Source organism: Mauremys mutica, chromosome 4 (assembly GCF_020497125.1).
Source record: "Mauremys mutica isolate MM-2020 ecotype Southern chromosome 4, ASM2049712v1, whole genome shotgun sequence".
NCBI lineage: Eukaryota > Metazoa > Chordata > Testudines > Geoemydidae > Mauremys > Mauremys mutica.
The window spans coordinates 119533683-119561163 of record NC_059075.1 but is presented as its reverse complement, the minus strand read 5'-3'; the positions used below and the strand labels follow the sequence as shown (position 1 = coordinate 119561163).

At 53.1% G+C, this 27481-nt stretch overlaps 1 protein-coding gene across 11 annotated transcripts in view; it reads left to right on the top strand.

Moving 5' to 3' along the window:
- MYRF (myelin regulatory factor) overlaps positions 1-27481 on the top strand; it is a 142965-nt gene that overhangs the window by 107406 nt on the left and 8078 nt on the right. For 8 of the 11 annotated variants that reach the window (XM_045016204.1, XM_045016209.1, XM_045016205.1 and 5 more), the window contains 16 exons: positions 2502-2697; positions 3501-3577; positions 4030-4140; positions 4875-4965; positions 5620-5685; positions 7485-7685; positions 9918-10026; positions 10583-10692; positions 12368-12528; positions 13323-13395; positions 14199-14287; positions 15957-16025; positions 22072-22157; positions 23202-23363; positions 24455-24748; positions 26866-26953. In XM_045016204.1, the coding sequence (XP_044872139.1) occupies positions 2502-2697; positions 3501-3577; positions 4030-4140; positions 4875-4965; positions 5620-5685; positions 7485-7685; positions 9918-10026; positions 10583-10692; positions 12368-12528; positions 13323-13395; positions 14199-14287; positions 15957-16025; positions 22072-22157; positions 23202-23363; positions 24455-24748; positions 26866-26953 (1983 nt within the window). The remainder of the gene's footprint in view (positions 1-2501; positions 2698-3500; positions 3578-4029; positions 4141-4874; positions 4966-5619; positions 5686-7484; positions 7686-9917; positions 10027-10582; positions 10693-12367; positions 12529-13322; positions 13396-14198; positions 14288-15956; positions 16026-22071; positions 22158-23201; positions 23364-24454; positions 24749-26865; positions 26954-27481) is intronic. The other 3 variants (XM_045016212.1, XM_045016214.1, XM_045016206.1) reach the window with 1 other exon arrangement.

Below are 27481 nucleotides of genomic sequence, written 5' to 3'. Positions count from 1 at the left end.
CTAGAAGTCCTGAGGGAGTAAATGAAGCAGATGGCAGTGACCCTCATCAGAAGGCTGTGTGGTCTGCGAGGCCCTGTGGCCATGTCAAGAGCATAGGGCTGGGAGTCAGGACACTTGGTGTCCAATCCCAACCCTGTTACTCTATGACCTTAGGTCAGTCACCCATCCTCCGTACCTCACTTCCCCATCTGTTAAATGGGGATAATAATACTGGTAATCATAAAATAAATGAAAACGATGACCCTTCTCATCAGGGTGGAAGTGCAGCCCATACAGCCGATGATACGAAAGCGTGTGTGAAAGATCCTTGCATTAAACCTTGAATAAGTGCATCCTCACATATCTTCTGTCACCCGGGCATGATCCGGGTGCTTTTGCAAGTATGGAAATGCCCAGCGGGCAGCGTGACTGGGCTGCACAGATCAGGACGGGGCACTGCATACTGGGACCTGTAGTGTTGCCACGTTGCAGTGTTAAGGATGAAGATGGTCATGTTGGAGAATTTCCTGGACCACGTTTCACCCGCTGGCTGCTGTTCAGCTAACACTCGTGTGAAAATACCCCATCTTCCAGGGAACCCACACATCTTGCCCTGGATTAGTTGTCTCTTGTGGGTGCTTAGGTGAATTAATTGCCTTTTGATCTCAGAAGACAGGGGCTCCTTTTAGGCCTGGCTGATAGTTGTGGCATTGAATTGACTAGGCTTGTGGGAAGACACATGTATAAAAGGGAGTGACCCTCTCCTGCATGTGCTCCTGCCTACAAAGTCTGTCTGGTCTAATAGTCTGATGAAGCCGTAAGTCTTCCTGACAGTGGCTGTCTTGCCCTCCCAGTCACTCCTCTCCGACACTCAGACCTTTTGAAGCTCTGTTGTTCGTTCTAAAAATTAAGACCTGGGAGGACAGGAAGATGGCACGTTTTTTTCTTTGGCAGAAGGATGTCCTGTACTTTTTAATGCCTAGTATGAAAAATGAGTCCTGGCACCTGTAATTATGTGCAGATTTTCATAAATAAAAAACAATGACGCTCCCCATGATTTGAAAATTGAGGGGGGGGGGAGATTGGATTTTGGTCTCCCAGTTGAAATGTTGAGTGACTGACTGACTTGAGGGGTGTTTCCTTTCCCACCTGTGCCAGGCAGGCAGCGCCCCCCAGAGGGGCCCTAGCCCAGAGTGCAGGCCAGGGATCTTGGGAGGTGGGAGAAAGGGGGACTTGGTGCGAACGCCACATATTTTCACCGTTCCCATGGTAACCAGCCCATTAAGGAGATACAGATTAAACCTCCCCAGCTGGTGTGTGTGTTTCTTCTCTGTAGCGCAAGTTTCCCCTCCCAGCCGGGACGTGCCATGGTGGGAGCTGGAGGCTGTTAGCAGTGGCAGCAGGTGGTTCTGATTTCCCCAGGAATCCGGCTGCTTGGGGCGGGTACAGCCTGGCAGCAAGGCCGGGATGGGTCACTTAGAGAATGGAACCCAATGAGGGATCTCATCGGTTTCACTGAAAGATCCTGTTCAGGAGAGAGACCCCCAAAGAATGTCCAGTGCCCCCCGACCCCATCCCCATCCCTGCGTGGCTTCCTAGGTTAGCCTGATCCGCCAGCACAGCCCCCTGGCCCGAGAAGCAGAATTCAGAAATCGGATCCCAGACGTTAAGCAGGGCTGGATGTGGGGGTGAGAGGATGGGAGACCTCCAAGGGCAAGGCAGGGGCAGCAGGATATGCTCACTCAGTGTGGAGCTCTCTCTTCTCTCTGATCCAATGTGTGGCGCCAGGAGGGGCTGTGTGATTGGACAGGATGCCTCTCTGTCACCCAGTGGTCACGAAAGATTCTGTGGCACCTTGTATAAGAGCTGGGAGTGCCCCTGGCGGCCTGAGCAAATTCCAAGTCAAATAACTATATTCCCTGTCAATCCGGAAACATTCTGCCAGCCTAAAATCCCCTCTGCAGCTTCCATTGACTATGGGATTCTCTTGCGCTCTTTTCCCTAACCGGCTGCATAGAACAGCTGTGCACAGTTAAACAGCTGCTTGTGTTTGAACCCAGAACTAGCTATGGCACAATCCTGTCAAGCACATTCAAATCCTTGGATAAATTACACTGTAAACCAGAAGTTCTCAGAAAGGGGTCTTTGGGTCACTGGTGACCCATGAAGCAGAGAGCCTGCTGGTGATCTGCACAGAAGTAGGCTAGTGACATGATCCTGGCTCCTCCTCCCAGTTTCCAGCTACTGAACTGCATTCAAAGACAACTAAAAATACATACAGTACTTCCCTATTGTGACTTTCCCACACTAGCCATTCTTGTACTTGCCACGGGGATGTTATTTGGTCCTAAACATGAGGAGAGCTGGCCTGTGTGATCACTGAGATGAGAAGTATCTGTGAAACACTCTGTCTGTTTATGCTACCCCCCGCACCCGCTATAAATTATCAGACCCCGCAGAGATATCAGTGTTTGTCCTTCAGTCTAATGCCTGCTGCCTTTCCCCCCTACCTCGGTGCACAGCCCCCCACCCACCTACCGAGTGGATGCTGACAAAGGGTTCAACTTCTCCGTGGGTGATGATGCCTTCGTGTGCCAGAAGAAGAATCACTTCCAGGTCACGGTCTACATTGGCATGATCGGAGATCCCAAGTACGTGAAGACTCCTGAGGGCCTGAAGCCCCTCGACTGCTTCTACCTGAAGCTGCAAGGAGTGAAGGCAAGTTCTGGGGGAAGGGGGAGAACCCTGCAAGAGCTGAAGGCCATTTCAGGGTGCATGTGCGAGCGTGTGTGTCAGTGTCCGTAGGCCCACAGGCAGTGTGTGTGGCTGTGGGTGTTATCGCGTGTGTGATCTTGTCAGTCTCTGGGTAGGAACGATGAGCTTTATCACTGTGTACTGTTTGTGGGTGAGTGCACATGTGGGTCTGTGAGTGGAGCCTGTGTAGGGGAGCCAACGTGTGATACGAGCAGATGTGATCTGGCCTGCATGTGTGGGAATCACAAGTTTTGCGTGACCAGGACCTTACCTAAAGGAAGGATAGGAGCCTTGTGCTATAGCCCCATCTGCTGGGTGAAGTAGGCTGAAGTCTAGTCACAAGAGAACAGGCTGTAAAGAGGGTTCCCCTGGGCAATCTCTTAGGGCTCTGTATGTGTGTACATACATCAGTGCCTGTACATTTGAGTCTGTGAGTGAGGAGCAGGGAAGAGGCCGTCTGGCCCCACCGGCGCAGACAACTCCTGCCCTCACTTACAGTTGGAGAAGAGGAGGGGAGGTACAGGCAATGGTAAGGGAACAAAGTAAATCTGGCCTTTTCTGAGCAGTGGTTATGGTGCCAGCGAGGCAAATTCCCAGGGGGTAATTATGGGTGCCCAGATGCCGGGGTGATTGGCACTGTTGATGTACTGTGGGTAAGTGGCTGGATAGATTGTCCTTGGGACAATTGTGGCTTGGGAAAAGGGGCTGAGAAGGGGGAAAGCCATGCTGTTCCACTCTCTGTAATGTTTCTGGATCTTTCCCTTCAGTTAGAGGCCTTGAACCAATCGATCAACATAGAGCAATCACAGTCTGACCGCAGCAAACGGCCCTTCAACCCTGTCACGTGAGTACTGCCCAGCACGTGGCGGCCTGAAGGTGGCGAGCCTGTCACAGGAGAGTCACCCAAGGAGGGAGGAGATTGAGGGACCCTGGTATGAGGACCCCTGAGAGTAGGAGGGCAGAGTGGGGCAAGGGGTTACTATGGGGAGCTGGCATGGAGGGCTCAGTTGGGTTGTGTATTTAAAGTGTTCTCTCTCTCTGTCGTCTTCACTTCCCAAAACAATGACTCCTCTCCCCTCCACGCCCAGAGCTCACTAACCTGTGGTGGGTTCCCCTAGCCCCTGGAGCCTGATCTGAGGGATTTTGGAAACACCTTCTGAAGTGAGGGAGAGGTGGGAGTTCCCTAGATGATTGCAGTTGGGGGCTGATCTTCCCACATGAGGGGAAATGGCCGTTCTCCGTGCGACCTCCTTTCCAGCTCTGTATCCTCAGTGGCTCCTCTGCTTCCCTCTCCAGGGTCAATCTGCCTCCAGAGCAGGTCACGAAGGTCACCGTGGGGCGGCTGCATTTCAGCGAGACCACGGCTAATAACATGAGGAAGAAGGGCAAGCCCAACCCTGACCAGAGGTATGGAGCAGCATGGTTCCCTCCGAGCCTGCGACAGGGGGTTGGCAGGGCTGTGTACGTGGGACTCGGGGACGCCAAACTGGGGAGCAGACTGCTGCAGAGCTGCCCCTGCTGGCCGGGACCACTGCTGCTTCGTGCAGGCCGCCATGACGGGCAGAATGGAAAGGGGGTGTGGGGATGGGTGCTGAGGAGCGAAGCGATTGCAGGGAGAGCTCCATGACCATCTGAAAGCTGGGCCCAGGGCTCCAACAGCGCTGTGGCCCCTGGCACCGTGCTGAGGAGCTGGCTGGGTACCGACATGGAGGGAAGAGCGTACTCTACTCAGTCACTAGCACCAGTCACCGTGGTAACCTGGGTTTCTTTTCCAATTTCCGGTCTAAGTACTGAGCTGAGCCCAGCCCAGCTGAGCTTGTGAGCACTGATAGGACGCCCGCCTGGGCAGGTCCCGCTGCAGGCCTTGGAGGAGACCAGACTTGTAGACATGGCTATAGTAGAGGAGTGCTGCCATGGGGGCAGCAGATGTTTGGAGACCTGAGTGCTGGTGGGATCAGACAGTGCCCATGAGAAGTGTGTCCCTGTCTGGGGGAAGTGTAGGAATTCCAGCTGTGCCCACTGTGGCGTGGGGACTTCCCTGTCTGTGTGAGGGGAGGCAGTATCCGCCATGCCCTGTGCCCCTGCGGGGATGTGCTCCTCTCCTGCTGCAGATGACCCTTGTGGGTGTCTGTCATTTGCAGGTACTTCATGCTTGTGGTGGCCCTCCAGGCCCATGCCCAGAACCAGACCTACACGCTGGCTGCCCACATCTCTGAGCGCATCATCGTCAGAGTAAGTTTTCTCCTGACTCGCAGAACACCCCTATCCTCTCTTCGCCTCTTCAGGGGCTCCACTGCCCTTTGCTTGACTGTTTGGGGCTCCTTGCCCCCTTCTCCTGGCTTTTCAGTTCCCCCACCAACCCTTTGCCTGGCTCTTCAAGACCTCTGCTGCCCTTCCCCCCCGTTCTCTGCTTGGCTTTCTGGGACCCCGCTCCTGACCCTTCCCGCACTTTATGAAGAAGGCAGCCCACGTGTTCCTGCAGGAGCCCAGCACAGAGAGACACAGACAGAGAAGAAGGCACGTTCTCCAGGAGGGGCGTGCAAGGCTGGGGATGTCTCGCCTGGGAAGGGGCTATGGGGAGCAAGGGAACGGTGCTGTCTTGGGACCTTCAGTGGGTGTCCTGGCTGAATTTTCCAGAAGCCTGAGGGGCAGCAGTGCTGAAGGCTGGAGTCAAGGCCAGGCAGGAAAGAGATTGGATTCCCCTGACAGGTTCTCCCAGCGTTCAGCTAGTTGAGCTCTTGTCTCCCATGGGGAATGGGAGCGTGGGGGTCTGAGGAACGTAGCTCGGTTCTGGCCCCATGTGGCTGCTCAGAAGCAGTGAGAGTCAGGCTGTGACGTTGTGATTGGCTGTCTCTGCCTTTTAAGTGCTTTGTCCGTTTCCTCTAGCAAAGGGCCAGTTCGGGGGTAAAACACAAACGGAGGGCGGACGGGGACCCCGGAGTCTGCAGACAAGTAAGTACATGACAAGCTATGCAGCCTCCGGGGGGCTCCACAACAGAGCTGTGGGAAAAGCGGACAGGCTGGACCACACAGACTCAACCCCCTGAGCAGGGCACAGCTGCAGCCGTGGCCTAGCCAGTGCGGAGATAAGATACAGCCCAGTAGCTCCCCGTGAGAGACCCCCCAGCAGCACCTTGTGGGATTCAGTATGATCCTTGCTCCAGGCCAGGAGAGTTGGCACATCCTGGTAGCCCCCTGCTCTCATGCAGTCCCAGTCCCAGCAGTGCTGGCCTCTGGGGACATGAGTCTGTGTGGTCCTCATTTTGGGCAGGGAGAGCGTCAGCACAATTCCAGGGGCTCAGGTAGCGTAAGGCTCAGGAAATGGGAGAGGAAAGGTGCGGACGCAGATGCTGCGTTTAGTCTGATTCTATTGGCCGGTGCCTGCTGAGAGAGTCTCGATCAGAGATGGGGATCGGAGAGCAGAGAACACCCCACTGCAGGGCTGTTTCCTCACAAAGTGCAGGCAGGGCTTTGTTGCCACAGGCATGGGGAGCAAAGTCCTCACCCCTCCTTGGCCCACACAGAACCCCTGTCTCCTGCTCCTCTGTCTGGTTTCGCTGCATTGCTTCATACTACCGCAGAGCTCTGCATCACGCCCACAACGACCCCGGGGCCATGCGTGTCCTCTGCTGGCCGTGCTGCCCTGCACTGGAATGGGAGGGGGAGTTCAGGCGGGTTGCTCCCCTAGCAGCCTCCTGGGGAGCTGGTACTGCTGGCTTTCGAGCTTTCAGTCACAGCCTGATAACAGTTCAAGTACCTGGGAGGGATAGCTTAGTGGTTGGAGCATTGGCCTGCTAAACCCCGGGTTGTGAGTTCAGTCCTTGAGGGGGCCATTTAGGGATTGGGGCAAAAATCTGTCTGGGGATTGGTCCCGCTTTGAGCGGGGGGTTGGACTAGATGACCTCCTGAGGTCCCTTCCAACTCTGATATTCTATGATTCTACCTACGCCTGAGCTTTTCCATTGGAGGCCGGACTGGGAGCCTCTTAGAGTGTGTCTGCACTGCGATAAACACCCCGCAGCCTGGCCACGACTAGCTAGGGCAGCAGGCTCATGCTGTGGGGCTGTAAAATTGCAGTGTGGATGTTCGGGCTCAGGCTGGAGCCTGGGCTCTGAGACCCCGCAGCGGGGGAGGGTCTCAGAGCCCGGGCTCCAGCCTGAACCCAAACATCTACACTGCAATTTTACAGCCCCACGAGCCTGAGTCTTGGGGCTGTGGATATTTTATCACAGGCGTATCCTGACATTGCTGGGTCCGCAGGCACTTGTCAGTTAAACCAACACGGCTCCTTGTCCTTCCCAGGCTGCCCTGGGCTCCCAAAGGTTCCATCCCACCTCACATACAAGGTAACCTTAGAATAAGGGCGCAGCCTAGCTGTGCAGTTCAGTCTTGATGCAGGCTCCATTGCTGCTCCTTAAGCCAGTTTACCACGTTTCCCCATCCCTGCTGGTGACCGGAAGCCCGGGCTAGAATGCAGACGCCATGAACCATGGCAGGCAGCCATGATAGCTCCAGGATCTTCTCATCACACAGGAGTGTAGCCCTCTGTGTGGGGGCATCCACGCACTGTCCATCCCAGCTGCACATGGCGCCCTGGCCCTCTGGTGCATGTGTCAGGGGGATGAGTCTGCTGAAGCCCCCAGTGCTCATGCTGTCTCCGCCTCGCAGCACCGGCCTCTCTTCTCTTTGGTTTCGTCTCTCTGCTGCTGCTCTGGATGCTCTTCAGTCGCTGCCCTCTTGCCTCTCCACAGGCCTCTAACCCGGGTCAGTTTGAGAGTGACAGCGATGTCCTCTGGCAGCGGGCTCAGCTCCCTGACACGGTCTTTCACCACGGCCGAGTCGGCATCAACACTGACCGCCCCGATGAAGCCCTGGTGGTCCATGGCAATGTGAAGGTCATGGGATCGCTGATGCACCCATCAGACATCCGAGCAAAAGACGACATCCAGGAGGTGAGAGCTGGGGAAGGCTGGCAGGACACAGGAGGCCAGTCTGAGTAGGGTGGTGGGGCTGGAGAGGCACCTAAATCAGTTTCTGTACTAAATGCCTGGAAGATAGCTAATGTGATGCCAATTTTTTTTAAAGGGGCTCCAGAGGTGATCCTGGCAATTACAGGCCAGTAAGCCTGACTTCAGTACCGCGCAAACTGGTTGAAACTATAGTAAATAACAGAATTGTCAGACATATAGGTGAACATAATTTTTTGGGGAAAAGTCAACATGGTGTTTGTAAAGGGAAGTCATGCCTCACCAATCTACTAGAATTCTTTAAGGCGGTCAATAAGCATGTTGGACAAGGGGGATCCAGTGAATATAGTGTACTTAGATTTTCAAAAAGCCTTTGACAAGGTCCCTCACCAAAGGCTCTTAAGCAAAGTAAGCTGCCATGGGATAAGAGGGAAGGTTCTCTCATGGATTGGTAACTGGTTAAAAGATAGGAAACAAAGGGTAGGAATAAATGGTCAGTTTTCAGACTGGAGAGAGGTAAATAGTGGTGTCCCCTTTGGTCTATAATGGGGCCAGTCCTATTCACCATATTCATAAATGATCTGGAAAAAGGGGTAAACAGTGAGGTGGCAAAATTTGCAGATGATACAATATTACTAAAGATAGTTAAGACCCAGGCAGACTGCGAAGAGCTACAAAAGGTTCTCTCAAAACTGGCTGGCTGGGCATCCAAATGGCAGATGAAATTCAATTTTGATAAATGCAAAGTAATGCACATTGGAAAACATAATCCCAACTATACATATAAAATGATGGGGTCTAAATTGGCTGTTACCACTCAAGAAAGAGATCTTGGAGTCATTGTGGATAGTTCTCTGAAAACATCCACTCAGTGTGCAGCGGCAGTCCAAAAAGCAAACAATGTTGGGAATCATTAAGAAAGGGATAGATAATAAGACAGAAAATATCATAATGCCTCTATATAAATCCATGGTACGCCCACCTCTTGAATACTGTGTGCAGATGTGGTCACTCCACTACAAAAAAGATACATTGGAATTGTAAAAGGCTCAGAAAAGGGCAACAAAAATGATTAGGTGTATGGAATAGCTGCCATATGAGGAGCTATTAATAATACTGGGAGCTTGGAAAAGAGACGACTAAGGGGGGATATGATAGAGGTCTATAAAATCATGACGGGTGTGGAGAAAGTAAATAAAGAAGTGTTATTTATTCTGTCTCATAACACAAGAACTAAGGGTCACCAAATGAAATTAATAGGCAGCAGGTTTAAAACAAACAAAAAAGTATTTTTTCACACAACACACAGTAAACCTGTGGAACCCCTTGCCAGAGGATGTTGTGAAGGCCAAGACTATAAAAGGGTTAAAAAAAGAACTAGATAAGTTCATGGAGGATAGACGGATGGTGTCCCTAGCTTCTGTTTGCCAGAAGCTGGGAATGGGCGACAGGGGATGGATCACTTGATGACCTGTTCTGTTCATTCCCTCTGGGGCACCTGGCATTGGCCACTGTCGGAAGACAGGATACTGGGCTAGATGGACCCTTGGTCTGACCCAATAGGGCCATTTTTATGTTCTAAAAGTTCACGTGTTCATGTGAGCATGCTCCATCTGCACAGCTGAGCTGGAAAGCCCTTGAGTACAGGGTCTTTCCGGAGAGCGTGTGAGCTGCCTCATAGCCTGCAGGCTGGAAATCCCATGAGAACAGAACAGCCTCTCTCCCAGGCACAGCCTGTCTCATGGAATTTCAGCTCTTCTTCTAGCTGGAACCAGAAAGTGCCGAACAACAAACATGAAAACCACCAAAGACGTCAAGCCAAACTTTATCCAGCCTCAGATCAGAGCCAATCAGAGCCCTGTGGGAAGGTCCTGGTGGGTTCTTAATTTAACTGATCTGGATAATCTCTTCCAGCAAAATCAAATGTTACTAGCCCCTTCCCATGGTGTGTGGGGATGTGATGGGGCTGGCTCCCTTTTCTCAAGTCATTTGACCTGGTCCTTTTTTGATGAATCCTGGATTTTAATCCTGGCTGGTAAGCAGACTGTGTTCAGCAGGTGGGCATTCTCATTCTGGGTCTGGTATCTATGGGACCTGCTGCTGTGGATGCTGATGAGAGCTCTTGTGGCCATTGCTCTTTGCTGCCTGGAGCCAGATTCTTGGACTATTAAAGAACAGCGTCCTACTTATAGATCTCATGTGTTCGCCTTGTCCCAGGTGGACACCACAGAACAGCTGAAGAGGATCTCCCGTATGCGGCTGGTGCACTATAACTACAAGCCAGAGTTTGCCGCCACTGTGGGCATTGAAAGCACATCTGAGACAGGTACGGTCCCTGCACCAACCCACGGGCTTCATCCTCACAGTTGTATGCTAGGGGGGAGTTCTAGTGCAAATTAACGTTGCTCCTTAGTCATAACTTGCAGCGCCCCCTGCTGCTCCATGCCAGCTGAGCTGATGTCTCTCAATCCTGCTCTGCAGCAGTCCAAAGAAACGGTAGAATACATATATGGTATACAAAGAACCTGGGAATCAGTCTTTATCCAGTTGTCCCTTTCCCAGCTGTTTTTCATTGGCTTTAGGCTGAGGTTACATTCTGGCTGTGCGCGGGCCTCTCGCAGCAAAGAGTCCTGTGGCACCTTATAGACTAACAGACGTTTTGGAGCATGAGCTTTCGTGGGTGAATACCCACTTCGCCGGATGCAGGAAATTAAGTCCCCTACACTATGTCTTGGCAGCTCGGGGATGGATATTGGTTTCTTATTAATCACCGCATAGTGTGTGGGGTTCATGTCAGCAACCAAGTGACCCGTGAGAAGTAGTCAGCTATTGTGGAAGGTGTCTTGGGGGCCATGGTGATTGGTGCTGTGGTTTCCGTGCAGGTGTCATTGCTCAGGAAGTGAAGGAGATTCTTCCCGAAGCAGTGAAAGACACTGGGGATATGGTCTTTGCCAATGGGAAAACCATCGAGAACTTCCTGGTGGTGAATAAGGTTAGTGGTACCCTCCACAGACCAAATGGGGGATGAGTAGGAACTGGTGATTATAAGGGTGGGGGGAGGATGGTGAATTTTGGTGCGTTTTATTTTTCCTCTTCACGTAAAGGTAGAAGTGAAACAGAGTCAAAATCTGACGCCTGGGAAATGGTCTCTTGCCAACACTTTTAAACCAAGTCCTTCCTGCTTGAGTTTCAGCCAGATGTGTTCTGTGAGCTAGCATTGGCGTCACTCCACAACCTGAACTCATGTCCTTCCTGGTTGGTGAGGGCCACTGGAGAAGACCTGAGCCCAGCATTAGTGGGCATTGACAGCAGTTCTTGAGGGAGGGCAGGTTCCTGGCTTCTCTTAAGCAAGCTGTTCCTAGGCCTGTGCCCCCATCCCAAAAAAAATCACTTGCCAAATTAGGACTCTATCTAATCTTCCCATTCTGGTTCAGATGACCGAGGAGGTTGTAGCGACACAGCTTGGAGTACCTGGCTCCCTCAGATCTCCTCGGCTCTGGGCAGTCTGGATCCAGACCCAGGTGTGGCCTGAGGCCACACTAGCTCTCTTGGAGATGATGTCCACCAGCAGGGGATAAAAATCAGGTGTCCGTGCTGATCTCGCTAGATTTAACAGCTGCCTTTTGCATTGCTGACCATGGGGTTTGATTGACTCACCTGTAGACCATAGTGGGAACAAACAGGGCTGACCTTGGGTGACTCCGTTCCTTCCTGGCTGCAGGTCAATTCCCCTTTGCAGTTAGATGACCAGGTGGCAACAGAGGTCTCTTTTCCCCTCTGCATCTGACTCTTGTAGGATCTTGTTACTGCCCCCTGTGGTTTTGTACACTACCGATTGGATTCCTGCAGTGCACCCTACAGGGAAGCAGTAGCTGGGGCTGAGCATGGCGGGGGCCTGCCTGTTTATATGGGGTATCTCGCAAGGAGCTTGTTACGCTGGGGCTGGATGATCTGCACTGGCTGCCTGCTGGTTGCTGGGGAGAGTTTAACCTGTTGGTTTTGAGCTGGGACCTGCCTATTACTATGAATTACCTGCAGGGTCCAGAGGCCCCAAGCAAGGACCAAGCCCCCATTGTTCTAGGCACATAGATCAAACAGTTGCGCACAGGGTACAGGCTGGGATTGTGACAAGACCCAGTGTGGGGAAGAAATAGGGAAAAGGGTTTTGGGATAATGAGGCGATGCCTAAGAGTGTGCCTCCCCGCACCCCCATGGGGCAGCACTGCCGTTGTGAGCAGTGGGGCCTGGGACTGGAGTGCCCTTGTGTACTGGAGGGGCTGCGGCTGGCAGGGTGCTTGGTCTCTGGAGTGTCAGGATTTGGGGTATAGGCGAATTCTCTGTCGTTGAGAAGGACTGTACATTGACAGGTTGCCAAGGCCTGCTGGTGCCCAAGAGACCCTCCTTTATCCAGTTTTGAAGTAAGCACATTAAGCAATGTGTATAAATATCAGTGTCCCAATGGCTAGTCTGCGGTTGGGTGGGTTTCCTCTTTTATGCCTTCCCCCCGCCGGGGTGCTGAGCGACACACTGTGACCTTTCCACTGGGGAAGGGGAGGTCTGGAGTGGCCCAAGAGGACAACAGGTTTGAAGGAGGCCAGGCAGATCTGGGTGTGTCTGTCCCTCTGCTCCCGGAGAGGACTCACGCAGAACAATGTGGCCCCTGGCAGGAGCGGATCTTCATGGAGAACGTCGGGGCGGTGAAGGAGCTCTGCAAACTGACTGACAACCTGGAGACCCGCATTGACGAGCTGGAGCGGTGGAGTCACAAGCTGGCTAAGCTCAAGCGGCTGGACAGCATGAAGTCAACAGTCAGCTCTGGGGCGTTCAGGTACAGGCGCCCTCGCTCCCTCTCCAGACATGGGGCAGGGGAACAGAAAAGAGCATCCCACCTCAGGCCTGTACACCAGTCAGCCTGCACTGGGGGGAATACAGGGAGATACCTGCCGAGGCACTGGGGTGGGAGTGCAGGGAGATTTCCCCTTGGGCGCCGGCAGCCTGGTGTTGGGGGTGGGTGTAGGGAAATTCCCCCTTGCATCCAAGCAGCCAGGCACTGCGGGAAGGGGGGCAATGCAGAGAGATTCCCCCTCGGGCATTAGCTGCCTGGTACTGGTGTGGGTGGTATATAGTGAGATTCCCCCTTGGGCACTGGCTGCCAGGAAGTGGGGAATGTGGGGAAATCAGGATTTAGTGCAGTGCTGGGATAATGGGGACTGGAGATGATCCATGAGCTGCTGTTGGGGAAATGAACTGAACCTCGGGTTGTGTACGAGATTACAGCATGGAATCGGCAGCCCGGTCCGACCGTCCATCCCAGGGCGAGCCGCATCCCGAGGGTTAATGCTTTCTGACACGTGAGGAGCAGGTGAAGCCCGTTTTTCAGGCCCTACCTGCTGGATGGCTCAGTGAGGGGGCAGAGTTCACCCTGCGTTTCCTTTCACCCCGTTGGGCCTTCGCCAACAACCGGGCTGTTGGACAGGGCCCTTTAGCCCACCATGGTGCTCAAAGCTTTCCTCCTGCAGTTACTGAGTCAGGTTCCCAACCTGCACCCCATTGCCACGCAGTGGGCTCCCCTGGGGGCCTGGCCAGGCACAGCTCACCTCAACTCCTCTTCTCTGCTTGCAGCCAAACAGGAAGTCAGTTCAGCCGTGCAGGAAGTGTACCCCACAAAAAGAGGCCTCACAAAATGGCCAGCAAGGTACGGGGGCCTTTTGTGAAGGGATGTGGGGTGTGAGGTGGGGGGGGCTGTGTGTCTGGACAGTGTGGGTGTTCTGGGGCAGTGGTGCAGAGCCTGGGGTCTGTGTTCTGTAGTGGGGGCATGTGAGCAGGGCCTATATCGGGCCTGAGCTGGCTGTGTCCTCCTCCTGCTGCCCCTTCTCCTCCTAGTGCCCTGCAGAAATCCTGCCTCTCACAGCGGGGCTAGCCAATGCCTTGTGGACAAGCCATCCTGCTGCTGCTTCAGGGATGACCAAAGGGCATTGTGGGATCATGGCCGGCTCCAGGCACCAGCATTCCAAGCTGGTGCTTGGGGCGGCATTCTGCAAGGGGCGGCAGTCCCTGTTGTTTTGCCCCCAGGCAGCGCGCCGAATTGCTGCCCCGGACGGCGGGGGCAGTCCATGTGCCCTTAGGGCGGCACGCACGTTTCTGCGGCGGCGGCAATTCGGCAGAAGCAGCATCTTCTATGTTTAGCTGTCCGAGGCGGCTTCAGCTAAACATAGAAGCTGCCGCCGAATTGCCGCCGCTGCGGAAACGCGCCTGCCACCCTAAGGGCACACGGACTGCCCCCGCCCTCCGCGGCAGCAATTCGGTGCGCAGCTTGGGGCGGCGAAAACTGTAGAGCCGGTCCTGTGTGGGATGCAGGAGGAATGGCCTCCTGCACTGCAGTCCTCCCATCCTGGGAAAGGCTGGGGTCAGGGGGAGAGGCCCCAGGGCAGAGTGGAATAGAAATGCAGTGAGCCCTGCACCGGGCGGGCAGCTGATTCCCCTGCGTTTCTCCTGCAGTCCCCATCTGTTGTCACGGAACAAGCCTGCATCAGCCAGCGCTTCTTGCAAGGCACCATCATCGCCCTGGTTGTCGTCATGGCGTTCAGGTGAGAGACTGCACAGCCCTGTGGCTGCTTTCTGCCCTCAGCACTGGGAGGCATTTCCCCCGCCCCATGGCACAGCAGGGGTCTAGCCTGGGGGGATTCCCCCCGCCCCATGGCACAGCAGGGGTCTAGCCTGGGGGGATTCCCCCCGCCCCATGGCACAGCAGGGGTCTAGCCTGGGGAAGATAGCTCCCCCCCCCCACGTGGCTTCGCAGGGATGGCTCTGTTCTATTTTAAACATACCGCGTTTTCCTGAATGAACTTGTGACAAAATGCCCCAAATGCAAGAGCAAGTGATAGAAAACCAAATGCCTCTGCAAACAATACCACTCAGCGACTCCTGTGGCTAAGCCCTGCCCACGGCTGGCCCCTTGGCACGTGGCATTCCCTTGCTGTCAGCCACCTGCCTCTGCCAGACATTCCACTGGTACATGGTGTTGTCCTGCAACCCATCACCCACCTCTGCATGGCGCTCTTCCAGCATCCCGCAGCTCTGTGCTAGTGCCCCTGTGCGAGCCACAACACTGTAAAACAACAGGAACCTTCGTACTTCACAAGTTCCTTGTAGCTTTTATCTGAGGGTCTCGGAGCACTTTGCAAACAGTGATGAATGACAGCGCTGGGCAAGGCAGGTCAGTATTGTTCTGCAGATGGGGCCTTTGGGCACAGAGAGGGAAGTGATTGGCCACGGTCACACAGAGCTGGGAATGGAACACAGGTCTCCTGGCTCCCTTAATCACAAGACCATCTTTCCTCTTGAAAATCAGCCCAGGAACAAGACAGATGTCTAGCCCTTGTCTTGCCTAACTGCTCCGGAGCGCGTCCTCCTCACATACACAGCAGGATTTAAACGAGGACCATGTGCCACATCTGTGGCACTTGCTGCAGTTCTCTCACTGAGGGCAAGGACTGCGCAAGCTTCACCAGCACAACCCAGTCTCGCTGTGCACTGCCCCAGAGCAGGGGCTCAGATGTGCTAAGCTGCCTTTTGTTGGAGGGAGAGATCCCCACCCTGGCCTCTCCAAACCCAGCCCCTTGCAGCCCTTGGGTCTCCAACCTCCACTGTGACGCCTTCTTCCTCACCAGCCACATTGGGTGTACCCCCCTCCCGGTGCTGCTCCATCCCACCTCAGGGTTGTGGTTCCTGGTGTAAGTGGGCAAAGCTCTTACTGATACCCATGGGAGTCACACCTGCTTACTCAAGGCTAAATTTGGCCTCTGGCTTCACCTTTAAGACTCTGGGCTACATATTCTGCGCCACCAGCACCTCCCACCAACGGAGGAGGCCTCTGTTTCCTTGTCCAGCTCATGTTTCCAGGCATCCCTCTGTGCTGGCCTCTGTATCTGGAATGCCCTTCCTATTCCAGATCCCTTTCCTCTTCTCCGTCTGCCGTCAGCCTGAGCAGTGCTGGCCTATTCCCTGTTCAGATGGGGGATAGCTCATGGCAACCCCCCAGCCAACTAAAGAGCAGATGATAAAAAGAGCCCTGGATAAGGACCCTGTAAGCATTATCTGGGCTTGAGAGGGAGGGGTAGCTGCCCTGCAGCTGCCTGCCAAAATGGGTTTGGACCATTGAGACAGAGGTGGTGCTGCAGAGGGAGAATCTCCTTCCTCCTGCCATAGTGCAGATACTTATGCCCAGGCGTGTAATCTTCTCTCTCTCCTTCCCAGTGTGGTGTCCATGTCCACCCTCTACGTGCTCAGCTTGCGCAACGAAGAGGACCTCGCAGACATTGATGGGTACGTGTCCCCCTCATGCACGCATCCTCCAGAACGTGTCGTGGCTTCCTTTGTTCCCTGGGGGCCTGCAATACTTGACAGACTGGAGGGAATACAGAGATGAGCAGAAAAGACAAGCACGGGGCTGGAGGGATAGGTTTGTTCAGCGAGATTAAAGGAATGATGTGGCTTTTCCCAGACAGGTCAATGGAGGGGAAGTGGGGTTATGGTGCCAGTCTTTTAAATCTTAACTGGGAACAGAGGGTGAACTGACCAAGATATATCTATAGAGACATCAGGTGGGGGAGAGAGACAAGCTTTCAAGCCACACAGAGCTCTTCTTCGGGGCTAGGAAAGGTGCTCCCTGCATCACAGCTAAATGCAGGGTGGAACAGGTTGTCCAGCATAAGTAGTACGTATTGTAAGGCACTATTCACAGTAGAGTGGCCCGTTAACACGTCTGCAGTCATAGGACAAAAAGAGGGTGTTAGTGAGTTACAGGGTGTTGTAATAAGCCACAAATCCAGTGTCTCTCTTCAGTTCCTGATTTTTAGTGTCTAGCAGAGTAATGAATTTAAGTTCCCAGGCTCGTCTTTTGAAAGTGTTGTGCAGGTTTCCTTTGAGGATGAGGACTGAGAGATCAGATATGGAGTGATCGCTTTGTGAAAAGTGCTCACCCACAGCTTATAGGGTGTTTTGTGTCTTTTATCATTTTCCTGTGTGAGTTCAATCAAGAGTGTAGTGACTGTCTGGTTTTACCCACATAATTGTTACTGGAGTGTTTAGTGCACCAAATGAGGTACACCACATGTTATGATAGGCATGTGTAGAACCCATGGCTCTTGACAGGTTTGTGTGTGGGGGGGTGCTGGTCATTATAGCAGTGGAAATATGCCTGCAAGTTTTGCATCTGTTGTTCTGGCAGGGTCTGGTGCCTCTATGCATTGGTGTGTCCTGGTCTGTGGGGAGCTTGCTTCTGATGATGAGCTTGGAGAGGTTGGGGTTTTTTCTGAAGGCCAGACAAGGGGGTTCATGAAAGCTTTTTTCAGGATGGGGTCCCCATTGAGCATGGGTTATAGTTGTTTGATGATACCCCACAGGGTTCCAGTGTGGCATAGTAAGTGACTGCTTAGCATTGTGTGGTCAGAGGGGGGTTTATTTCTGTACTGCAGCAAGTTCTGTCAGATATTTGAGAGTGTAACAAGCCTTGTGGATAGGGGGGAAGCAGTAGATGACTTCAGTAAGGCTTTTAATACTATCTCGCCTGACCTTCTCATAAACAAACTAGGGAAATACAACCTATAGGGAGCTGCTATAAGGTGTGTGCATAACTGGCTGGAAAATTGTTTCCAGAGAGTAGTTATCAGTGGTTCAGTCAAGCTGGAAGGGAATATCAAGTGGGGTGCCATGGGGATCAGTTCAGGGTCTGGTTCTGTTAAATATTTTCACCAGTGATTTAGATAATGGCATAGAGAGTACACTTATAAAGTTTGCAGACGATACCAAGCTGGGAGGGGTTGCAAGTGCTTTAGAGAATAGAATTAAAATTCAAAATGATCTGGATAAATTGGAGAAATGGTCTGAAGTAAATAGGATGAAATTCAACAAGGACAAATGCAAAGAACTCCATTTAGGAAGGAACAATCAGTTGCACACATACAAAGTGGGAAATGACAGCCTAGGAAGGAGTACTGCGGAAAGGGATCTGAGGGTAATAGCAAACCACAAGCTAAATATGTGTTAACAGTGTAACACTGTTGCAAAAAAAGCAAACATCCTTCTGGGATGTATTAGCAGGAGTGTTGAAAGCAAGACACGAGAAGTAATTCTTCCGCTCTACTCCATGCTGATTAAGCCTCAACTGGAGTATTGTGTCCAGCTTTGGGTGCCACGCTGCAGGGAAAACGTGGACAAATTGGAGAAAGTCCAGAGAAGAGCAACAGAAATGATTAAAGGTCTAGAACACATGACCTATGAGGGAAGATGGAAAAAATTGAGTTTGTTTAGTCTGGAGAAGAGAAGACTGAGAGGGGACATAAGTTTTCAAGTAAATAAAAGGTTGTTACAAGGAGGAGGGAGAAAATTTGTTCTAATTAATCTCCTGAGGATAGGACAAGAAGCAATGGTCTTAAATTGCAGGAAGGGCAGTTTAGGTTGGACTTGAGGAAAAACTTCTTAACTGTCAGGTTAGTTAAGCACTGGAATAAATTGCCTAGGGAGGTTGTGGAATCTCCATCATTGGAGATTTTTAAGAACAGGATAGACAAATACCTGTCAGGGATGGTCTAGATAATACTGAGTCCTGCCATGAGTGCAGGGGATTGGACTAGATGACCTCTAGAGATCCCTTCCAGTCCTACGATTCTGTGTTTTCTTGCATGATTTCCAGGTAACTTTCCTGGTTTTTTTTCCTTCAGTGTGTGAAAGCTTAAATTCATTGCTCTGCTAGACACTAAAAATCAGGGACTGAAGAGAGAGACTGGATTTATGGTGTATTACTAGGGCCCTTCCAAATTCTCGATCTATTTTGGTCAATTTCACGGTCCTAGAATTTTAAAAATAGTAAATTTCATGATTTCAGATATTTAAATCTGAAATTTCACGGTGTGGTAACTGTAAGGTCCTGACCCAATTGGGAACTGTGTGTGTGTTGGCGGGGGGGTTGCGGAATTGCCACTCTTACTGCTGGTGGTGGCATTGCTTTCAGAGCTGGGCAGCTGGAGAGTGGCAGCTGCTGGCCGAGAGCCCAGCTCTGAAGGCAGAGCCATTGCCTGCAGCAGCGTAGAAGTAAGGATGGCAGGGTATAGTATTGCCACCTTTACTTCTGTGCTGCTGCATTAAGAGCTGGGCCATTGGCCAGCAGCCACCACTCTCCAGCCACCCAGCTCTGAAGATAACAGCAGCACCTCAGTACAATAACCATGTGAACCCCCCACGACCACCTTTTGGGTTGGGACCCTCAGTTTGAGAAACGCTGGTCTCCCCCATGAAATCTGTATCGTATAGAGAAAAGTACACAAAAGACAAGATTTCATGGAGGAGACCAGATTTCAGGATCCGTGAATTTGGTAGGGTACTTATTACAATGATATGTAACCCACTAACTCCCTCTTTGTGTCTTATGACTATGTCTTAATGGGCCACTCTACCTTGAATGGTCCCTTACAGTATGTTCCACAAACAATCTGTTCCACCCTGCATTTAGCTGTGATGCTGGGAGTACCTTTCCCAGCCCTGAAGAAGAACTCTGTGTGGCTCCAAAGCTTGTCTCCAGAAGTTGGTCCGATAAAAGATATTCCCTCCCCCACCTTGTCTCTCTAATCCCCTGGGACTGACATGGCTACAACTACGCTGCATACAAGATACATCTATGCCAGCAAACCTTTCCTGACAGTGAGTGGTGCTGGGCTGGGGAACAGTCCCCCAAGGTAGTGGTGAAAGGCCTGTCACTCGAGGTGCCTGAAATGGATTGAACCATCCCCTGGCGAATGGACTGTAGGGCCTCAGTGGGAAGGATTTGATGAGACCCATCAGGCCTTTTCCATCTCTGATGCCTGTTGGTCTGTGATGTTAGACATTCAGCTTTATCCAAACAGCCTTTGGATAGCTGCCTGAGGAATGACAGGTTGAGTTTGGCAACTGTGGGGAAGCCCATAACAGTAACGTTATTAGGAGCTCCTTAACGATAGAGACTAATCAGCAGATGCTGCAGAGTCCAGCCAAAGTACGTTCCCTAGTTCATGCCAAGATCAGTGGGCAGAGATCAGAGTGATGCCTTCTCTGTTTAGTTGCCTCAAGCAAAATGAGAGAAGCAGAGGAAGGAAAAACAGTGTACTGATGTTTGGCTAGAAATGTGCCTTTGCGGCACCTGTTTAAACAGCTGCTCCCGGGTGTCTGGAGCAATTGGCTGTGTAGCCAAGAATCAGCATCACTCCGCTGACATCAGTGGAGCTAGGCCAGCTTGCACCAGCGGAGGTTCAGGCTCTCTGATGAGAGCCTCCTAAGGTATGAGAAGAGAACCTGAGCACAATGCCCTGCTCAGATTCTCTGCCCACTTTGCTTCTGTAGGGACAGCAGCAGACAGGGTCTTTGCAGACTCGCCTCAAGTCATTGTTGGCACTGGCATTACTGAATAACTGATCTCTCTCTTTCCCTCTCTCTTCCTCCCATTTCTGGCCATCTCCCTTCTGCCCCATTTACTTCTCCATCCCAACCCATTTTCATTCCTGTATTTTCCCGTCCCCTTCTCTTCTTTCCTCTATCTTTTCATTTCTGTTCTCCTCCCTCTCTTTCTTTCTCTTTCCCTCTCTCCTTATCTTTCCTCCTCTTCTGGTGCCCTGCAGCTCTTTTGCTGTGCCCACTGCCTGTCTCCTGGCCCTTTTTCGGCACAGGGGTCCTGGGGTCCCGGTTGCTCTGTGTCCACGGTACGTTACTCTTCTTTCATTGTACTGTTGGTTTGAGTGCTGCCTCCCTTCTCTGCCGCCTCTTTTTCTTTCTCCTCTGTCTGCGTTACAGAAGGCACAGATGCTCTTAAACAAAACACATTAAAATCAGCTCCTACACTGGAAGAACGGAGGGCAGCAACTGTTGTACTTAGCTTTAAAAAAGACACTGGGAACTGCGGCCCAGCAAGCCTCACTTCAGTTGGGGAAATGGGCTAAAATATTAATTAAAAAGAGAACTATAAACCACCTGCGTGATCAAACCAGCTCAGCTTCCAAAAAGAAAAATCATGCCTCATCACTCTCTTAGAAAACTTTGATCACGTCAACAAAATAGTGGATAAAGGAGAACTGGGTGGCATGATTTATTTGAACTTTCAAAAAACTCTTGACATGATCCTTCACTGCAGATAGCAAGTAAGGAACTAATGTTGACTTAAGTGGTAGTGAGACAAGGCCTCAGTGTTGAAATAGGTAAAGTAATGCACGCAGAAGGGAATAATATGAACTATTCCAGTGCCTTACTCGGCTCTAAATGTGACCATTCAGGAAAGATACCTGGGCATCTTTGCAGTCAGCTCAGTGAAGACTCTTGCTCAAGCTGTCGCCATGGTCAGGAAACCAAATCAAGTGTGAAGGTGCAAGAGGAATGGAGTGGAGAATAACCCTGACAGTATTATCTTCTGCTGTTCTAGATCATGAATGAGCCACATTCACTTGGCATCCTGCGATCAGTTCTGGTCACTGTGTCTCAAAAAGAGCAGAGCTCTGGAGCTGAGCAGTGGAGATTATTGAGGGCGTGGAGAGATTTCCTTATGAGATGAGAGAGAAAAGATATGGGTAGGGGGAGCTGTTTTGTTGAGAAAGGAGAATACAATAATGACTGGGAGGGAGATGTTAGACCAGGGACTTCTCTTCACCCTTTCTTGTAATGCTAGAATAAGGGGATATTCAAGAACATAGTACGGCAATACATTTGAATCTGATAAAAGGAAACCCTTTACACACAGCATAATTAGTGTGTGAAACCCACAGGCACAAGAGATGATTGAGACACAGGGCTACTGGATTCAGAAAAGGATTAGACGTGTGTCTGGTTAAGGATACCCTCCGCTTATGTTGGGGAGCACCAAGAGATCTTTTAGAAAGGATGTAAAGCTCCGTGCTTCAGGCAATAAACTAACCCCTAGCTGACCGGAACAGAAAGAAACTTCCCCTGGGGGCAGGTTATTCCATAATTACCCACTAAGGAGCTTCTTAGAACTTCTTCTGAAGCTGCTAGAGCTGGTCAGTGCCAGATCTAGGATCCTAGGCTAGATCTGGCCTGACAATCCCTGTATTCCTAGCTCTGCTCTGTCTCTGCCAACCATTTCCTTCCCCAGCCTGGCACTCTCCCCCTTTCCTGTCCTGCTCACTAGTCGCCCATTTTTTCTCTTTCTCCATGTCTGCTTTCAATCCCTCTCCCATCTCCCAGCTTTGGCTTTCCCTCCATGTCTGCTCTGCCCCTCCCAATCCCACCCTGCCTACTGCCCCTCATACCACCCCTTCTCGTTCCCCCTCTATACAGATCTAGACAGTGCTTGTGTTTATGTGAAAGGCTCTTACACACATTTCCTGCATTTTAGATTAAATCAGAACTTTGATAAGACTCAGCTTGTTTCTTCCACGGCTTCGTCAGACAGACCTAGTGACAGCACTTCCCCGCACCCTGGTAGGTACCAACTCTGCAGGCCGGAGCAGGGAGCGAGTGGCAGGGAACATGCTTCTGCTCCAACCAAGCCTCCGCAAACAATGCTGGCAGTTCTCTGGCAGGTCCATGTACAATAGTAGAGCTCATGCTGTTTCCCAGAAGCTTTAATACAATAGGGGATACAGCCATGTCTCAGGGGAGGGGTGTGTTCCCGGGGGCTGGGATACAGCAGAGGGGATGGGGCCGGGTCTCCGTGCTGGGGGTTCCCGGGGGCTGGGATACTGCAGAGGGGGTGGGGCCGGGTCTCCGTGCTGGGGGTTCCTGGGGGCTGGGATACAGCAGAGGGGATGGGGCCGGGTCTCAGTGCTGGGGGTTCCCGGGGTCTGGGATACAGCAGAGGGGATGGGGCCGGGTCTCAGTGCTGCGGGTTCCCAGGGGCTGGGATACAGCAGAGGGGGTGGGGCCGGGTCTCAGTGCTGGGGGTTCCCGGGGTCTGGGATACAGCAGAGGGGATGGGGCCGGGTCTCAGTGCTGGGGGTTCCCGGGGGCTGGGATACAGCAGAGGGGGTGGGGCCAGGTCTCAGTGCTGGGGGTTCCCGGGGGCTGGGATACAGCAGAGGGGGTGGGGCCGGGTCTCAGTGCTGGGGGTTCCTGAGGGCTGGGATACAGCAGAGGGGGTGGGGCCGGGTCTCAGTGCTGGGGGTTCCCGGGGGCTGGGATACAGCAGAGGGGGTGGGGCCGGGTCTCAGTGCTGGGGGTTCCTGAGGGCTGGGATACAGCAGAGGGGATGGGGCCAGGTCTCAGTGCTGGGGGTTCCCGGGGGCTGGGATACAGCAGAGGGGGTGGGGCCAGGTCTCAGTGCTGGGGGTTCCCAGGGGCTGGGATACAGCAGAGGGGGTGGGGCCGGGTCTCAGTGCTGGGGGTTCCCGGGGGCTGGGATACAGCAGAGGGGGTGGGGCCGGGTCTCAGTGCTGGGGGTTCCTGAGGGCTGTCTTAGTGCTGCTGATGCTGTTCCATCCCTCTGATGCTGGCTCATAGCAAGTCTCCTTGTTGTTTGTCTTGCAGTGACAGTGAATGGGCCTGACTCTGCCTATCGCTTGCCCGGCCGTAGCATAGCCGTGTGTTTCAGCCCTCCATGTTTCTCCATGTGCTGTTCTGCTGCTCCCACCAATGCCTCCACTGTTGCTGTCTCTGAGAGCAGCCCCACGCATGCCCCCAACCGGACAGGTAAGTGCCAGCCCACCTGGGACATGCCAAGACTTGGAGCAAGCATCCGTTCTGGAGGGTGACTCTGCCCAGGCCCAGCACTGCTTCCTATCTCTGCACCTTCTGAAGGGACGTGTGTTCCCTGTCTGTGAACTTTGTCTCCCCTCGGTGCCGGGTGCTTTGAGGAGCTGATACCCCCATGCCTGGCCCCCAGCAGCCCGTGACGGCTGGAAGCGATGGGTCACACACACTAATGTTCATGCACATGCTGTAAGTCACCCCCTGTGATTGAAACCTCTCTGGGGGCAGCAAACGCTCTGCCTGGGACATATAGCCCAGATGCTACCTGCTGTCTCTCCATGGTGTTAAGGGAGGATTTAGTGAGAGTCTGTGCCCTGAACTCCAGCCTCATTCCTGATGGTCAAGTCCCCCCAAGATGGAGCAGCGTGTGTGTTTCCCCACCAGCCGTGCTAGCTGCAGCTGTCACAGAGACTGAGCACTCCCCCCATCTGTTATAGCTCCTGGGTCTGTGCTGTTATGAGTTCAGGCTTGCTAGGCCGTCATCCAGCTATGATTGGCCTGTCCGGTAGCTATACGGGCAATGGTTCTAGAAGCTGGCTTGCTCCCTTCTGCCTTGTCTGGTATCACAGCATGAATGGCACCTGAGATGGCCACTACAGATCCCATGGCAGCTCCAGCAGCAGAGGTCTCTGGGCGATAGTGTTGTTCATTAACCCAAGCCGCACCCGCCCCGACTGCAGAACTTAGCTCCTGCCTGGGGAATCTGGACTCTTCTTGCCAATGCCAGCGGCTTCCCCTCACCTCCCTTCCCTCAGCAGATCCCAAACTCTCATTGGCTTCCCTTTCCATCAATGGCTCTGGAGTTTCACTCCAGGGACGGGTTACCTGGAGAAGGGGGTATGAATTGGGTAGCAAGAGGAGCGATGGGACAGATGAACAGAAGACGGGTGCTCTCCGTCTGCCTCCTGTAACAAGCTGCTGCCTTCCTCAAAGATGGCCTCATGGTGCTTCTGCTTGGAGAAGCACCTGCCTTGCTTTGTCTCTGTCTCTCCCCTCTCTGACTCTGATCCCTTTTTTCCCTTCCTCCCCAGACCAGATCCACACCTCCCTCCTGCCAGCGATGAGTATCAAAGCCAAATCAAGGGGTGTGACGGGGAAGGTGACCTCACACGCCAAGTGGCCAAAGACCCCGGAGCGGTCACAGGGCTTCGGCAGCCCCAACGCCAGCCCCTCCTCCCCCTTCACCCACATTCAAAGCAAATCCAAATACATCTCCAGCCTCTCGCTGTCACGAAACAGCTTCCCGCTGGGGCAGACCCGGCAGCAGCGCAGCATCACCCAGCCTGCCAGCCAGCAGCCCGTCATCACGGGCACCGGGCAGAACGGTAAGTGGGCCCCCTCCCCCTGTCCCAGCTGTCTGGTCGGCTAGATCCAAACAGCAGCATTACACACCATAAATGTCTTTCAGCCCATCTGTAACACTCCCCCCCCACCACCCACACACTGTGGCCATATCCGGACCCCAGCCTGCACGCGCTCCCTCCCTCCCTCCCCCACACTGCAGTCAAACACGGACTCCCGTCTTCCCCCATATGTGGCCAATCCCGTAACCCTCTCATTCCCCACACCGCTGATAGAGCTGAGTTTTGCCCAGTGCCTGTAAAGTGCTTTGGGAATGAGGGGTCTTTGGAGCTCTGGGGGTGAGGCTTTCTGGAAAGGCCAGGGTTCTAGCAGCCCAGCCAGCAGAGCCGCGGAGTGTGGAGTTCTCCATCTTCCTGGCTTGAGCACTCCCAGCCTCTTTGCACTTTGGGGTGTGACGCTTCCCAGCAGTGCCCAGAGTTGTGAGGAACCTCGCTACCACCTGCCCTTAGTGAGAGGGAGCCTCATCTGTGCCTGCCGGGGGTCAGCTCCCCAATCCCATGGACAACACAAGCACTGCCCTGTAGGCCTCCCAGGCCCTGCTGTCCCTCCACAGGTTAGCAATAGGCATGCTCCAACCCCTGAGCCCTCTGAGCGTCTCCCTGGAGTGTCCAGCCCCTGGCCCACTGGCTTCACTACAAACATATCCAAGTTTATTTACCAAAGCAGAAAGTCAAGTAGTAGCAAGTGGAAGCATTGGAAACACACAACACACAAATGGCCAGACAGGGAGATAGCCTAGGCGTCTGTTACCTCCAGCCTGAAAGGAACATCGCCGAGGTATGTCACTGCCTGGTAACTGGCCTGGTAACTCCAAGTATTTATGACCATAATTTTTACTATAGATACGTGACTCTTTAATTATTACCCACACATACATTTCACACTGATTGACAACCAGTAGGCTACTGGCTCTTGATAGAGACCTCACGTGCTACCCTTCGGTGAGCTGTAATGCCGATAGTCAACCCAGAGGATCCCTGTAAAACCCTCTGCTCCCCTTGTGCCCTTGCCAGCTCCCTGGGTCACAGGGGGATGTCGCTCAGACCCTAGCCCCAGGCTCCCATTTGCCCATGGCCATGTGGCTCCCACACACGCTCTTTGCCACCAGCTGCCCTCTCTCTGCCAAACCAAACCAAAGGAAGTAAATGGGAGAGAGAGAGAGAAGTGCTGTATAGAGAAGACATGTGGCTTTAGCCACATGATGGCACCAGAGCCCACAGATGGCCACTCCCAGAACTGTCTACATGCTGTCCCAGAGTCAGAGACCCTCGTATCTCCCCAGTGGTGTCCATGAGGGAGAGTTCCAGTCCTGGATGTGGCCCTCCCCCAAGCAGTGGAGGTGAAGAAGCTGTATAAAGAGGGGATCGGTGCTACCGGGCCCAAGGAGGGGGGCAGCTGTAGCGCTGCCTCATCTGGGCTATAAACCCAACCAGGTGACCCAGTGCAAACACACTGAGAGGGGGCAGCGAACCCCCTTGCTGAAAGGTGCAGCGATGGTGAGGCTAGGAGAGCTGCGTGTGTCTAGTGCTAACAGTCACCTCCATGTCCCAGCTGGCCAAGGAAGCGGGGAGAGGAACCTAAGGGAGTTAGGATAGGGAGTTGGGCACCTCTAAGTCCCTTAGACTGCTCTGAAACCCCAGTTTAAGTCAGCAAGAGTTCCCTTCCCCACCGCTGAAGTTAAGCACCGAAATACACATCTAGGCACCCAAAGCAAGTGACTTTATTACCGGGAGGTCGAGCACCTCAACTGCCATTCGAGTCTCTGGAGTCTGCAAGTACGCAGCACCTCTGAAAACCTGGCCACTTATTGAAGGAGGGAAGCCAAGTGTTAGAAAACCTGGGCCTAATCCCTAAGGCTGAGCAGTAGGAAGTGCTGTCTGCCAAGGAGACCTAGTGGGCAGTGGACTTACCTTGCCCAGGGGAGAACTGGCCAGGCAATTAGCGGGGAGCCTGCAGAAATCTGTGACTCCTCTGCACTGATGGGCTTTGGGGGAGGGGATAGTCCCATCCACTCTGACTCTCCAAGCCCAGGCGTTCTGGCCACTTTTCCCCATCTCAGTAACCTTTCTCCTCTCTGCAGGGCCAGACGCTTTGCTCCGCTCCATCCGGATTGTGGAGAATGACATGGCCATCACTCCCCACTATTGTGCAGCCAGGGACGCATGCAGGTGAGTGAGAGGCAGGGCCTGGCCTCCCCTGGGATGCTGAGTGAGTACCAGATTGACAGCTCCTGGAGCCTGAAGTCCTCTGGTTACCCATAGGGCAGGGACAGCAATTCTGGCTTCCCACATGCTGCCCTGCTAGCCTGCCACAGCCTGCATAGGCCACTTCTGGCAGGGAGGGGCAGTCAGTCTCCATCCCCCAGTCAATCCTTGGCCTCTCTGCTGGAAATGCCAACGGGGAGGCCCGTTACTGTCAGCTGCAGGGATGTTTGTGATGTGCTCATCTGATCCAGTGGGAACGGGACTGAGACACCCTCCAGCCCATTTCACACATGCTCCCAGTCATCTAACGACTCTAGGGCGCTGCTGACATAGGGCCATGTTTGGAGTTGATGCTCTAGAGTTGAGCAGTTCCATCTCTCCTGGATCTTCTGCCCATCCAGCCCTGATGGGCTGTGTTAGAACCCGCGTGCTGGCGATGAATGGATGCGTCTCACATTAATGATCCCTTGAGCCAAATTACCCAAGCTCCAT